Here is a 14,315-nt window from a genome sequence, read left to right as displayed (position 1 = left end):
AGCCTATTATTTTATTATCAAAAAGAGAAGTATTCTCACATCTACAAAGGTATTTAAAAAATATATTCATTATTGAAAATTGCATGAAGAAATGACCAAATGTTTCATTTTCCTCAAGAAAATTAGGGACAAATACAATACTGAACAATAACATATACTGTATTATTAAACACACACACACACACACACACACACACATATAAGATGTAAATATTTTGAAGATATTTTGAGTATATTAAATATTTATAATTTTCACTGTTACTTAATTTTTATTTAAAAAGTAACAGAAACAAAACCACAAAGCAGGATTGTTTACCCAGTATAATTAATGCAGAACAAATTAATACATCTTTAAAATATAAATTTTAAGAAAACTGAGATAATATTACATCTTACCTGTAAAATCCTTATTTTTATGAAATAGGTAGTTCCCATATTCAGTGAATGTTCAAATTTAATAATGATTTGTCAAACGTAAAAATTAAAGTTATTCCACCAACGTATTGATCTTGATTATGACTTCCTAGATTCTCAGATTCCATAAAATAGCAAACATTTTTAAAGGTATATCTCTAAACAATATAGTTATGAATTGCTATTGTATTACATCAGTATATCTGATGAGGTATGGCTCTCAAGCTAGAATACAGATTCAATAGTTTCACTGATCAATTTTGAACAATTCACCAGCATTCCTTTTGTTTTGCTGTTTTTATGTGGATAGAGAAATGGGTATAATGCAAATCTCTCAAATGCACTGTTGCCTGCTGCCAGCAGCGGTCACTTCATAGTACCAGTCCAAATCTCATACTCAGATGTAGCAGTCTGAAGATTGCTTAATGCTCCCCAACCCCCCAACTAACAGAACAAAAGTTGTGCTCATTTTCAAGCATAAATACTATCGGCCTCAGTCATTACTGATGATAGGATCTCAACATTCAACACAAATTTATTTGAAACACAAAAAAGCATGACAAATAAAGCCCACCTGTCAAGGACAAAGCCACCAACAGAGGCAGACTAAGAGATGGTATAGGTGTTGAAACTATCAAATGGGGAATCTGAAATAAGTCTGCTTGATATGGTAAAGACTGTAGTAAAAAAGATGAACAGCATGCATAAACAGATGGGGAAATTTCAGCAGACACATAGATGATGGAAGATAAAACAGTCAAATGGAAAGGCTAGGAATAACAAAGTAGAATATGGTAAAATGTTAGCTAAAAAATTAGATCGGAATCAATTTATGACAATTTTTAATGCCTAGTTAAGAGGTTTAAACAGTTTAATTTTCAACAAGAAAAACTTCTGAACAAAGGTAATTTCCAAGTAATAAATTAAGAAGAATAATTCAACAGTAGTGCAGAGAATGAGCTAGATTAGGAAAAGGCTCTGACTTGTAGTAATAAGGGTGGAAACAGAGAAGAAGGTATGAATGACAAACATTACAAATCACAATACACAAAATATATAATATAAAATATAGAGAACATACATAATATTCAGAAGCATGCAAACAATATTAGCGATAGAAGGAATCTCAGAAGTTATATAATCCAAACTCTCTGACTTTAGAAATGAGCAAACTAAGGCTTATAGAAGCTTGGACGAATTCACAGAATTTGATATTTTCTGGGCTGGAACTTGAACTGGGCTGTCTTTATTCTAAGCCTGCTAATTTCACTCAACTGTGTTTTCTTTGATAGTAGGGATTTTTTTTCTCTCAAAAATGTTAGACAAATCACCATATAAATTAAATATTTAAAAAACCTTTTAAATTTTCAGCCTCAGAAATGAAATGATGATCTATTAACAGAAATTAAATAGTTCAAAAAAGGCACATACAAAAACCCAAACCCAAATATATATATTTATATCTATAATATCAGTAAAGCCCTGGAGGCAGAGGTCAAACTGTAGAAGGTTAAGGCTTAGGAGCTGATGAAGGAGTGAAGGAAGCATATGTAAAAACACATACTCGAGATATCTGACCCAAGTAAAAAGAGAGAGAGAGAGAAATAGACCACTCTCAAGTTAGCTTGAAGAAAGAAGGTATTATTATTATTATTGTTTATTTATATTTTTATTTTTGAGGAGTTTTGCTCTTGTTGCCCAGGCTGGAGTACAATGGCGCCATCTCAACTTACTGCAACCTCCACCTCCCGGGTTCAAGCGATCCTCCTGCCTCAGCCTCCTGAGCAGCTGCGACTACAGGCATGCACCACCATGCCCAGCTAATTTTGTATTTTTAGTAGAGATGGGGTTTCTCCGTGTTGGTCAGGCTGGTCTCAAACTCCTGACCTCAGGTGATGCACCCACCTCGGTCTCCCAAAGGGCTGGGATTACAGGTGTGAGCTACTGCACCTGGCCGGAAGGTATTATTAAGACAACTTCAACAGTAATTTGAGGAGAAATAAAATCAGTAAAGGAAGAAAGATTGAAATACAACAGAAACAAGAAATAATAAATGCAGGAAAATTCCAGAGAAACTAAGACAGGCTAGAGTCAGAAATGTAAAAAGAAGTTAGTTTTGATGGAGAACAAAACAGTTGTAAGAGGACAGAAGATGACTGGTAATGTAGAGAAACTAACATTAAAAACGATAGGAGATGGGAAAGTGTGTTATTGCTTACATCACATTGACTAAGAGCACTCAGCACTACCTTCCATGTAGGGAATCTTTAAGAAAACAGTCTATGTGTAGAACCATGACTCCACTAGCTTTGTCAGAATCCTTTCTTTAACCAGGGTTCTAGTTATGATACCCATCTTGAGATAAGACCATCATTGCCTCTCTTCAAACTTCATAGCAGCCCTCATCATTAATCTGGACACAGGTCAAACCTTTCCAGAAACCCTCAGCCAGTTCTGGTATTAAAACAACTGACAATTAACTTAGAATATTTTAATTTAATCAGTTCTATTCAATTATCTTATCTCTGTGATTGTTGGCTATCAAGGAAAAGGCAATCCCCACTGCCCCCTGGTATCTTCTTCTCCCTAAATTCTTCATTTCCTATTCTCTCTTCTGTATCATTCTTAATCTCTTCTAATTCTCTTTTGTATTTTTGAGAACCCTTATTCCACTATTAATAAACTTCCTTAAACATCAACCTTCCTGCAGGATGGTTTTTGCATATTCCTGCCTCAAATAACATTTAGTTCAACTGTGTAGCCTCTGCTTCCATTGTAGCCTTCATCTGCAGAAGCTACTTATTCTTTCACATTTCACAGTCCAGGAATCCAGGAGGGGAAGGTGGCTCTCTAGAGACACTTCTGACTATTACCCTCTGAACCATAATGGACATAGTCCTTACTTCTCTTAAGCATTCCACTTGGCAGTAACGTTCATTGTCAATACAGGTTGCTATTATCTATCCAACTTCCAATCACTATCCCTTAATCATTGCTAATTTTAGGGATTGACTATGGTAGTGTTAGAAGATTTCAATGCAAAGGCAGAAAATCATTGAACAATCATGAACCCCAATCTCCAGATTTTCAAGACTTCAATAACCCTTACTTTATTCTGGCATCAGTCCCACAAATTCCTGCCAGTGTATATCACTATCTTTGACTTTCTTCTTTCCTTATCCACCCTGAACTCTATGACTGATCATCTGAACCACTCCCATAAAACACTCAGATTCCCTTCTAACCAATCTTCCTACTCACACAGTCATTAAAACACTCACAACGGTTTAATAACTAACTTGATTTCTCTCTATTAGTATCCTTTTACTTAGCTTCACTTCTCCCATCTATTTTCTTCCTGCCTCAGTGGCAAATAACAGTTTCTTTCTGCTCACAAAATCCACCCGTGTGTTTAGTCTGATTACTTCCTACCTCTCCTAAGACTCTTCTTCCAATCATTCTCTCTTTTTTTCTGTATTTTTGACTTATCTTTCTCTAAAACATCCTTTGCTCCAGTGTGTGAACACATGGATATATTTCCTAATCGAAGGGAAATAAACATCTTTTGATATCACATATGCTATCTAATTCTTCTCCTTCACACTTTCTTGATAAGTTCATTTTCTTATCTCCTGGTCATACTTAGGCTACTGCAACCTTTTTTCCCCCCTCACCTTCCTTCTAAAATTATCCGAGCTAAAGTCATCCATGACACCTCACTTGACATATCCAACAGGCATTTTTCATTCATTATTTTTAAAGTAATGTTATTACTTTCTTCTTGAAACTATTCCTTTAGCTCTCGTCATTCCACTTTTCTCATTCTTCTTTATGTAGTTCAGAAGTTCCTCTTCCTCCCTCTGCCACTTAATGATAATGTTTCTCAGGCAGGGAAAAACTTCTAAGCTCTCATTTCATGGGTTGTTTCTCAGACTGATTTCACTTACATTTTATGACTGCTTACCATTAGTAGTGAATTTACTCTGAAATTACTCTGTGTAGCTTAGGCAACTTCAAGTTTTAAAATTGTTTACTCTATTCCTTGCTAGATGTTTCCTCTTGGTTTTCTCAGTAATTCCAAAACTGAACTTGTCTCACACCTAAACTGATTCCCCCCCTAAGAACCCACCTGGACCCTGCTAAGGTACCTTATGAATCTAGTTATCCAAGGTATAAGACTGGGAATTTTTCATGACTCTGCACTCTCTCAAAATCCAAACCATTATTTATCAAGTATTGCTGATTTTAGTTTATTAAAACCACTATTTTCTCTCAGTTCTTCCATCCACTACATGTCTCTCTTTTCATTTTTTCTCTTCAAATCAATCATTCACATAGTCTGTAGGTAGGTACTCTAAGGTGAACAAGCTTGTTATCACCATTCCTAATTAAACCCCTTCAAGGTACCTCTAGAACCTACAGTCTTTGATTTAAGTTCCTTAACATTTATGAAGAGTATATAAGATTCTTCAGGCTGGGCATGGTGGCTCACATCTGTAATCCCAGCGCTTTGGGAGGCCGAAGTGGGCAGATCACCTGAGGTCAGGAGTTCGAGACTAGCCTGGTCAACATTGGGAAAATCCATCTCCACTAAAAATACAAAAATTAGCCAGATGCAGTGGCACATGCCTGTAATCCCAGCTACTCAGGAGGCTGAAGCAGGAGAATTGCTTGAACCTGAGAGGTGGAGGTTGCAGTGAGCCAAGATCTGCCATTGGCACTCCAGGCTGGCGACAGAGCGGATTCCATCTCAATAATAATAATAATAAAAAACAAGAGATTCTTCATAAGTGGAACCCTCTCTATCATTCCAGATTCATTTCTTCCTATTTCCCACCTTGCGAATAATGTTACAACAATTCTAAAATACGATATTTATTACTTCTGTGACCCTGTTCATACATTCTTTAAAATGTCACAAACATCCTCCCTCACCTCCACATGAATCTAAATAATTCCTATTTATTCTTTAAGATACAGCTGAGTTGCTGTCTCTTCCATGACACTTTACATAAAAATCTAGCTGCCCACCACAGATGTTAGTAGTTCCTTAATATGTTGTGTATAGCTCTAAGCAGAGATGAGTACTAGAAAAATAAGTAGGGTACAAAGGTAAATGTTAAAAAAGGTTATATTTATTAAAATAAAGGGTATATTTTAATAAAGATATATTAATAAAGGGTAACATGATATCCATCCTAAACATGTTTGTTCAAATGAGTGCATTTTAAAAGGCACAATGAACCAAATATTATTTCATACTAGTTAGCATAACCTGGCCAGAAGACTTGCTTTGATTTCTATTGTTAGTTAATATTGTCTCATGAAGTAATATAAAAAAAGCTTAGCAAACATTATTTTATTTAAGTCTCTATTCTTCTGTTCCAAAAGAGGTAGTCCTCATAATTTTTCATGTTATACACTACGGTAGACAGACCAGTGAAAGCCCAGCTTCTTCTAATGGAGTGGGCATAACTGGAGATGTCATGTTGAATTTACTACATTCATCCCATTCATTTAGAAAGTTCCAGATATCATATAGCCAAACTATGGCCCAATTGAAGCTATTAACACATATTTTATTCCTAGGAAACAATTTCCAGTTGAAAGTATATGCTAGACAACTGAATACTTAAATACTGATGCTACTTTTTTTTCCCACAGCTCTCAATGAAAAAGTTACTTTTTATTGTCTATTTTAAGTGGTCAATTATTTTGACTCAAGTAAGTAAGAATTTGGACAATCTAGTCCAAAAACCATTCTACAAGAGAAAGAAAGTAATCCAGGTTTGAACCTTGTTAAATACGTAAAAGAAGAACAATGTAGCAACAGCATTGAGGATATTTCTGAGAATGGATTCAACTTCTGGAAATATAAGTAGATAAAGAAAGATGGAGGCTAACAGCAAGAAAATAAAGGGGTCAAGAGAGTAGCATTCTCTACTGAGACAGAAGAACAAGTGAAGTAGAAATAAGGTAATGAAACAATAAGAAAAAAAGTGTGCAATAATGGAGTCCAAGAGCGTAGTATTCAAATTAAGATTTCAGAGCTAGAACAATTTCTACTGATAATAAAATGTAAAGTATGGTCATGAGAGTGACTGACCAAAGTAGAATTGGAGATAAAGCTCACTACATTAGAGAAAGTTTAGGAAGTGAGTGGGTGCTAAATACATTCTTGAGGTAAATGCTGACATTACTCTGGCTTGATGGCAGGAATTGTGATGTTGAGGAAGACTAAAGCCAGGTTCTAAAATCATCCGTGAATAAAATGATATTACTAAGAGGTCAACAAACGACAGCAACAAGGAAGGGTAGGGGGTGGTTGTGTTTACTTGCATTACACAAAAGGTACAAGATATAAAAATAACAAGCACAAAACATTACAGAAATAAATACAGGAGAATGGATAGATTACTAGGTCAGCATTCACACGTTCAACACATGTCCAAAAAAAGATTAGTCCAAGAATCTCAAAGTGGATTGGGATGGAGGTCAGAAGGATGAGAAACTTAGAAAGTAAATAACAAATGATCAAAGTCCCTTTAAAAAAAAGTAAAAAAAGAGGAAGTTACACTGCAAACTCAGCATAGCATTTATTACTTCTGTGAAAGAGGCACAGGGATATAATAGGCAAGGAGAGTGCAGGGAAATGTGAGATACCTAATTAGATGTTCTGGTTCTTGGTTTGGGTAGTAGATTCAAGGATGTCATGTTATTACATTGTGTTGTAACTAATACACATTCATTTGTATGTAGTAAAATTAGAAGAAAGCTAATATTTCAAAAAAATTATGGGTACATAATAGTTATACATTATTTATGGGGTACTGTTACATTTTGATACAAACATACAATATATAATGATCAAATCTGGGTAATTGGGATATATATCGCTTCAAACATTTACATTTCATTGTGTTGGGAACATTTCAAATCTTCTCTTCCAGATATTTTAAAATATACAGCAACTTATTATTAATTATAGTTGCCTGACTGTGCTATTGAACACTAGATTTTACTCCTTCTATCTAGCAAAGATTTCTTGAGTAAGACCTCAAAAACACAGGCAACCAAAGCAAAAATTCACAAATGAGATTCTATCAAGGTAAAAAGCTTCTGTACAGCTTAGAAAACAATAAACAAAGTGAAGTGACACCTACAGAATGGAAGAAAATATTTGCAAGCTATTCACTCAACAAGGGATTAATAACCAGAATATATAAGGAACTCAACTCAGTAGCACAAAATAACAATAATAATCTGATTTTTTAAATGGATAAAATATTTGAATAGACATTTCTCAAAAGAAGACATACAATGGCCAACAGGTATATAAAAAAATGCTCAACATCACTAATTATCAGAGAAATGCAAATCAAAACCACAATGAGATATCATTTCACCCAGGTTAAAATGCCTATTATAAAAAAAATCTGAAAATAACAAGTGCTGGAGAGGATGAAGAAAAACAGGAATGCTTGTACACTGCTGGTGGAAATATAAATTAATACAACCAGTATAGAAAACAGCATGGAGGTTCCTAAAAATCTAAACATGGAACTACCATATGATCTAGCAATTCCTTTGCTGGGTATATATCCATGAGGAAGGAAATCAGTATATTGAAGAGATACCTGCACTCCCATGTTTACTACAGCACTATTTAAAATAGCCAAGATATGGAATCAACCTAAGTGTCCATCAACAAATGAATGCATAAAGAAAATGTGATATATATACACACAATGTAGTATGAACTAAAAAAGAAGGAATAAAATCATGTATGAAATGGATGATTAGCAAGATGAATGAAAACGGAGGACATTATATTGAATGAAATAACCTAGGCACAGAAAGACAAATATTGCATGTTTTCACTCATATGTGGGAGCTAAAAAATTGATCTCATGGAGGCAGTGAATAGAATGGTAGTTACCAAAGACTGGGAAGGATAGTAGAGAGAAGGAGATGAAGAGCGGTTGGTTAACGGGTACAAAATATTTAAAAAAAAAACTAAGGAACTTCATTCTTACAAGTTCTACCCATATTGTCTAGGTCACTAGACTTAGACCCTCAAGAGTTTCTGTTGTCCTAGGCAAGGCAAATACCTTAATACATATAAAATAAATATTACATATACATGTAAATATACATAGTAAATCCTACATTAGATATTTGATAACTTGCTTGTGGAAACAGATTTTTCTATGTTACATTTTAATATAAACATTAATGATCTCTGTTTCCTCAGCACAAACCAAACTGTGGCACAGAAAGACAATTCATAAATGTCTTCTTCAAAACGGGCCAATTAGGCTGAAGTTGAGAATCTGGGGAAAAGTGCAAAACTGAGATGATCAAGAACTAATTCTAGCTACATTGGTGAATGGAGAAACTAAGTAACATAAAGCAAACAACCTATTTGTTGATAACTAAGAAAATACAAACTATTGAAAAAGTGATGTGATATGATTTTAACTTAGAATGAAATGAAGAGACACCAGAGTATATACAATAAGTCTATAATCAGTAATGTCTCATTCATGTATGTCACCCACCTTTAAAAAGGCTTTAGCCAATTATCAAAATACAGTTACATAACTACTTTTCCATATTTTTGTAAGGTAAATGTATAATTACTGAAAGTAAAAAATAATGGGAATGTAATATATAGCAACAGTAAAAACAAAAAACAACAAAAGATAATTATTTAGGATTGAAGCAGAATAACAAAAAAGTAAAAAATTACAAAAGAAAATTAAATATAGTAATAACTATTATATAATAAACTGGAAGGCACTAAATTTCAATTATATTTGCTGAAAGATATTACAAAAGTTATTAGTAAATTGCAGTTGCTATTACCTCTTATGTTTCCTTCCACCTTTACCCACATAAATAAAATACTTACAAATTGACTCATTAGTTTTTAATAATTTTTATAAACTCTTTTATTATCAACTCTTAGTTAATTTCATAGGGATGAAGGAAGTCACACATAACTCCGAATCACTTAGAAACAATAGTCAAGGTGACCAATCATGGCACATAATTCCTAATTTATACTAGCTAACCCTTCCCCTACATTATTTCTTTACCTAAAAGATCTCAAATGTTGTCACTGGCTCAAATCTCTAAATCTTCATACAGCCTTGAGAACTTTTCAAATTTTAGAGATCTTCTCTCCCTTTTCTTTCTGATTAACCTCTCTTTCTAGTTAATCCCTCTTGCAGTTACATGCCAGGAAACTGAGATTTCCCTCCAATGTAAATTATATTTCCTTAAGGCATTGTAGCTGTACTATCTATGATTCACCGCAAATTCCCACTTTGGAAAGAGAAATGGTGGTAGGGTAGAAATGAACAAGTGTTTTCTCACAGACTCAGTATTCTCTGCAGATATGGATTACCTACTATGACAAAGGAGTAGATCACAGCCACCTCTGACAAGGTAACCACAAACAAATCAATTCAACCTAAGCACTTCAAGGACAGATTCCTCTACTCTGGAGTAGTGAGGTGAAAAAGTGAGTTTTCAAGACCTATGCCATCTAAATACCTAATTATGGACTCTGCTGAGGAAGGTGAGTAGTCAATTGGAGTTAATTTAAAGAGAATACTGTTACTCTATCTTTATAGATAATAGAGAGTTAACCGTAATTCCTGGTGAACTAAATTTTTAGAATCACCAAAGAGATGATCCTAATTTACAAAAGGGACACTGTATTTTTGATGTCCTACTACAATTAGTTAATATGTTTTATTTCATGTTGTTTTATATGGGTGATATTTCTGTATTTCATTAAAAACCATATATGTATGTACATAAAAACAGAAATAAAAGTGACCTACATCATATCAATACACAGGCACAAGCAATTCCACAAACAGACTCAATTGTAAGAAAAATATACCTGCCATCCCTGTGATGATGGTCAATGGTCTGACTGTATCTGGAGCGAGGTAGAGTAAGAAAATGACTGCAAGCATGGCAGAAACAAGAATATAAATAAGACTCAAGAAAGAAGTGAAAAAAGTATAGTTTAATTTAAAAAGTGAGATTTAAAAAGACAGGCAGACAGTAAGCAAAGCAAATGGAAACTGTTATTGGAAAGCTTGCCCCCTCCACCCAGCGTTCATTGTAATATGACAGTGCCAAAGGTTAAAATATTCTAAATATTTTAAAATAAAATGCAACAAAATATAACATTATCAATTATTACTCAAACGTCTTTAGCACCATCTAGAATATGTTATATGATAGAGATGCTTTACCATTTTTTTAGAAGGAAAGATGAGATGAGAAAAATAAAATAAGCAGAAAGTTTAAGAAGGAAATAATAAATGAAGTAATTTCAAATACTTATAAATGTTGGGAAATTTATAAGGTAATTATTTCTCTTTTAATTATTATTAATTAAAAATAACTACAAAGGGCTTTAACAATTACATTTAATTAAGAGCAAACTGATCCAGATTACTTTTGATTATTAATTGTATTTATTACATTTATTGGATGCCATTCATTTTTCCATTCACTATGTTTATTATGTATTATGTATTACATGCTATTGGCTTTGCTACCTTTCTTGCCTCATAACTACCATAAGCAATTCAAGCAGCACACTGATCTTTTACCCATCTCTTCTTTCCAAAGCACTAATTTAAAATTTCTTACTTTCTTAGAACCTTTAATACTAAAACAATTGATCTTAGCAGTTTATCATATTTCCGTAAACAATGGAAATGAACCTTGAACTCTCTCAACTTCCACAATTCTATCTCTAAAGTAAACATACATTTAAATCTTCACTTGTCCTTGTCTTCTGCACCTAAAGAGATGCCTCTACTTGTAATCCTGCTTCCCATATGACCTTGCTTCATTTATTATTCTCTTCTGCCTTCCCTTCCTCAACTGCACTTAATCCTAAAAATAAAACCCCTGCTAACCTTTCCTTCTGTTCAAGCCACTGCATCTCGCTCATTTTCTTTTCAATATAGAACATCTTAAAATACATGCCTACAATTCTTGCCACCTCTGCCAGATTTTACTTTCATGCTTTAAGCTTACTGTAATTTGACTTCTGCTTCTACCACACTCTCGAAGCTACCTTATGAATGTGAAATCCCCCCAAAATTCTTTCTTTTCCTCTTAATCCTCATCATAGTCCACTTACCTTTGGTATTAGACATTGATTTTCAAATCTCTATTTTTTAATACTCTCTGCTTTTTTGGTTTCCAAAACCTCTCTGGCTATTAAACATAGTATTTATTTAACACTGAACTATATGCCAAGTACACCATTAAAAGCTTTGCCTACATTATCTCATTTACTTCTCATAACAACTCTTTGAGGTAGGTTCTACTATTCCCACTATTGCACAGACAGATAAACTGAGGCTGTGAGTGCTTGTTCAGAGCTACATAGTAAGTGGCAGGACTGGGTTTCAAACTCAGGGCTTTCTTAATTCAAAACTCAGGCTCTTAACACATTTGTACATACAGCCTGGTGTCTTACCTATATGACTGGTTCTTCATGCATTTAATGTACTGGATTTCCTTTCTCTGTAGAGAGGCAGTGGTTTTCCAAGATTCATTTCCTGATCTTATATTCCAACACATTCTTTCTAAGTAATGCAATTGTTTTTATGGTGTAAACAGTAACTCTGCTTTATTACTGATTATTCTTTGGGTGGCACAACACTTTTCCATCTGCTTCTGGGCTCTCCACATAATGCTTGAGTGACAGGTAGACACTTCAGGAAAACACATGCTCATTGTGAGACTGGAACAATACCCTTTGCCTATTTGGACATTGGTGCCAATTTGTGAAATGAGGAGGTTCAAGCAGTGGTGTTCAAACTCTTTTTTTTTTTTTTTTTTTTAGCAGATCACTTTTTTTCAAACAAAATTTGATATAGAATCAATATACAGTAATCAAATAATATCAGAATGATGCTGGCTAAAGAGAGTAAGAAGCCTAGATCCCTATCCATTTAGCCTCATTTTTACCTGTCATAGCAGTCTCTCAGGTACCGCTACAAAACATAAGACTCCATCATCTCTGAAGTCCCTTCTAATTTCTAACATAATTCTTTAATCTCCCTTTGGAACTTAATATAATACTTCAGCTATTCCTCTTTTTGTAATCTCTTGCAATTCCAACTTCAACTAAGGATTAAAATATTTATTTAATAAACCAAGTTTTACAGTCTCAGAATTTAACTCCTCCATTTCCTCATTTTTCACATTCAGTTGATTTACAAACCTTGCTTGTTCTGATGCCTAAATAACTCAGATTTCTCTCCTTTACCTTTTGTCTTGCCAACATCTTAAATCAGGTTTACTATGCCTATTGAAACAACCCTCTCTTAGGTCTTCCTACCTTCAGACCCCAGTCTTCCCTTGACTCAATCCAATCTTCATCCTGTCTACAGAAGTTTATTTGCACATTATGCTTTCTGATCATATAGGTACCTCACTAAAAATCCTTCACTGGTTCCTAATATGAAAAAACAAGTATAAATTCCCTAAAAGTTCTAAACTACTTTCAATCTTCATCTTCTACCCCTTTCCATTCCCCATACCACTACCTCTTATCTAGGTACAACAGACTACCTAAGATTCTCTAAATTACCATGTGTTTTCCTGACTCAAGACTTTGTTCATGTTCATCATTCTGTCAAGAATGCCCACCATTCTCCATCTCCACTGCTTCACTTTTCACAATCTTATTCAATCTTTGAAGTCCAGCTTCTCTGTAATGCCTTTTCCAGTTCACCCGACCAAGTAATTTTCTCTCCAATCTGTTCCAATATTATTATCCTTCTGCCACACAGTTTCCAACATTTTCAAATTAGTAGATATATGATAATTTGTCTGGCTAGACCAGGATAATGTCTGTTTTAAATCTTTGTGCACAATGGCTGACCCACTCAAGTATATTTTGGATTGCACTTAAAAGTAAAATCCAAATTATACTGTTCTTATGATGAACCTTCTCTCAAAAAACAGCAGTGGTTCATATGTGGTTCATATAATTATAGAAACATTCTAGTCATAGATTCTAAGGCTCATGATAAAAAATTACTATTCAAAGTATTAAACTAGATTACTAACCCAATTTCTGAAAGATTATGAGCCTATGTAAGAAAATATTTAAAAAAGTATTCATAGCTTTATGAAGAAGAGAAATAATACCCAACAGTTGTGATGTTGGGCTTTACTGCTTTAAAAGGAATAGGTTTTCTCCAAAATTACTTAAGAATAACAGAAAATATGTAAACTTCAAAGCTTGTTAAAATTTATAAATTTATAAAATATATATATAAAATCATCCAATTTCTAATAGTTTCCTTGAAGAGTCTTATAATTAACTTTGTCTCTATAAAGCCAAAGCAGCCATTAAGCAAGAATCACCTTTATCAAGCATCAGTTTATTTTATTCTTCTTTTCTGTCTCTAGTCATGTTAGTTCTTAACCTTATCTGGTCATGACCCTCTTTGAGGTTCTGTTGAAAACTATAAAAACTCATGCATGAACATTATACAAAATTTACCATTGTGTTTTAGTAAGCCCTCTAAAATCTACCTAAGGTCTATAGCCATACTCAAAGTCCTTTGCTGCATCCACTTGGTACAACCTTAAAACATATTACACTTCTCCACTGAACCATGCTTACTTTTTTTCCAAAATTAATGGACATTATAAAATTTGAGCAATAAGTATGCATAGTGCCTTAAATATGCATAATGACTTAAACAAATAAAGTAAGTTATATTAAAACTGCAGTTAGTCCAATCTGAGCAGTAAATCACTGTAAAAGAAAAAAACAGAAAAACAATACATTTAATAACTTTTAAAAAGCAAAAACAAAATAAAGAAGTCATGGATTCTAA

General features: G+C 33.7%; 1 protein-coding gene across 34 annotated transcripts in view; it reads right to left on the bottom strand.

Moving 5' to 3' along the window:
• RIMS2 (regulating synaptic membrane exocytosis 2) overlaps positions 1-14,315 on the bottom strand; it is a 792,768-nt gene that overhangs the window by 250,598 nt on the left and 527,855 nt on the right. For 12 of the 34 annotated variants that reach the window (XM_030937588.1, XM_030937585.1, XM_030937578.1 and 9 more), the window contains one exon: positions 10,331-10,396. The exons of the other annotated variants lie outside the window; for them this stretch is intronic. In XM_030937588.1, the coding sequence (XP_030793448.1) occupies positions 10,331-10,396 (66 nt within the window). The remainder of the gene's footprint in view (positions 1-10,330; positions 10,397-14,315) is intronic. 34 annotated transcript variants of the gene reach the window in all.

The sequence above is a fragment of the Rhinopithecus roxellana genome, chromosome 9 (assembly GCF_007565055.1).
Source record: "Rhinopithecus roxellana isolate Shanxi Qingling chromosome 9, ASM756505v1, whole genome shotgun sequence".
NCBI lineage: Eukaryota > Metazoa > Chordata > Mammalia > Primates > Cercopithecidae > Rhinopithecus > Rhinopithecus roxellana.
The sequence above is the reverse complement of the archived record's forward strand: the minus strand, read 5'-3'. Positions and strand labels throughout refer to the sequence as shown.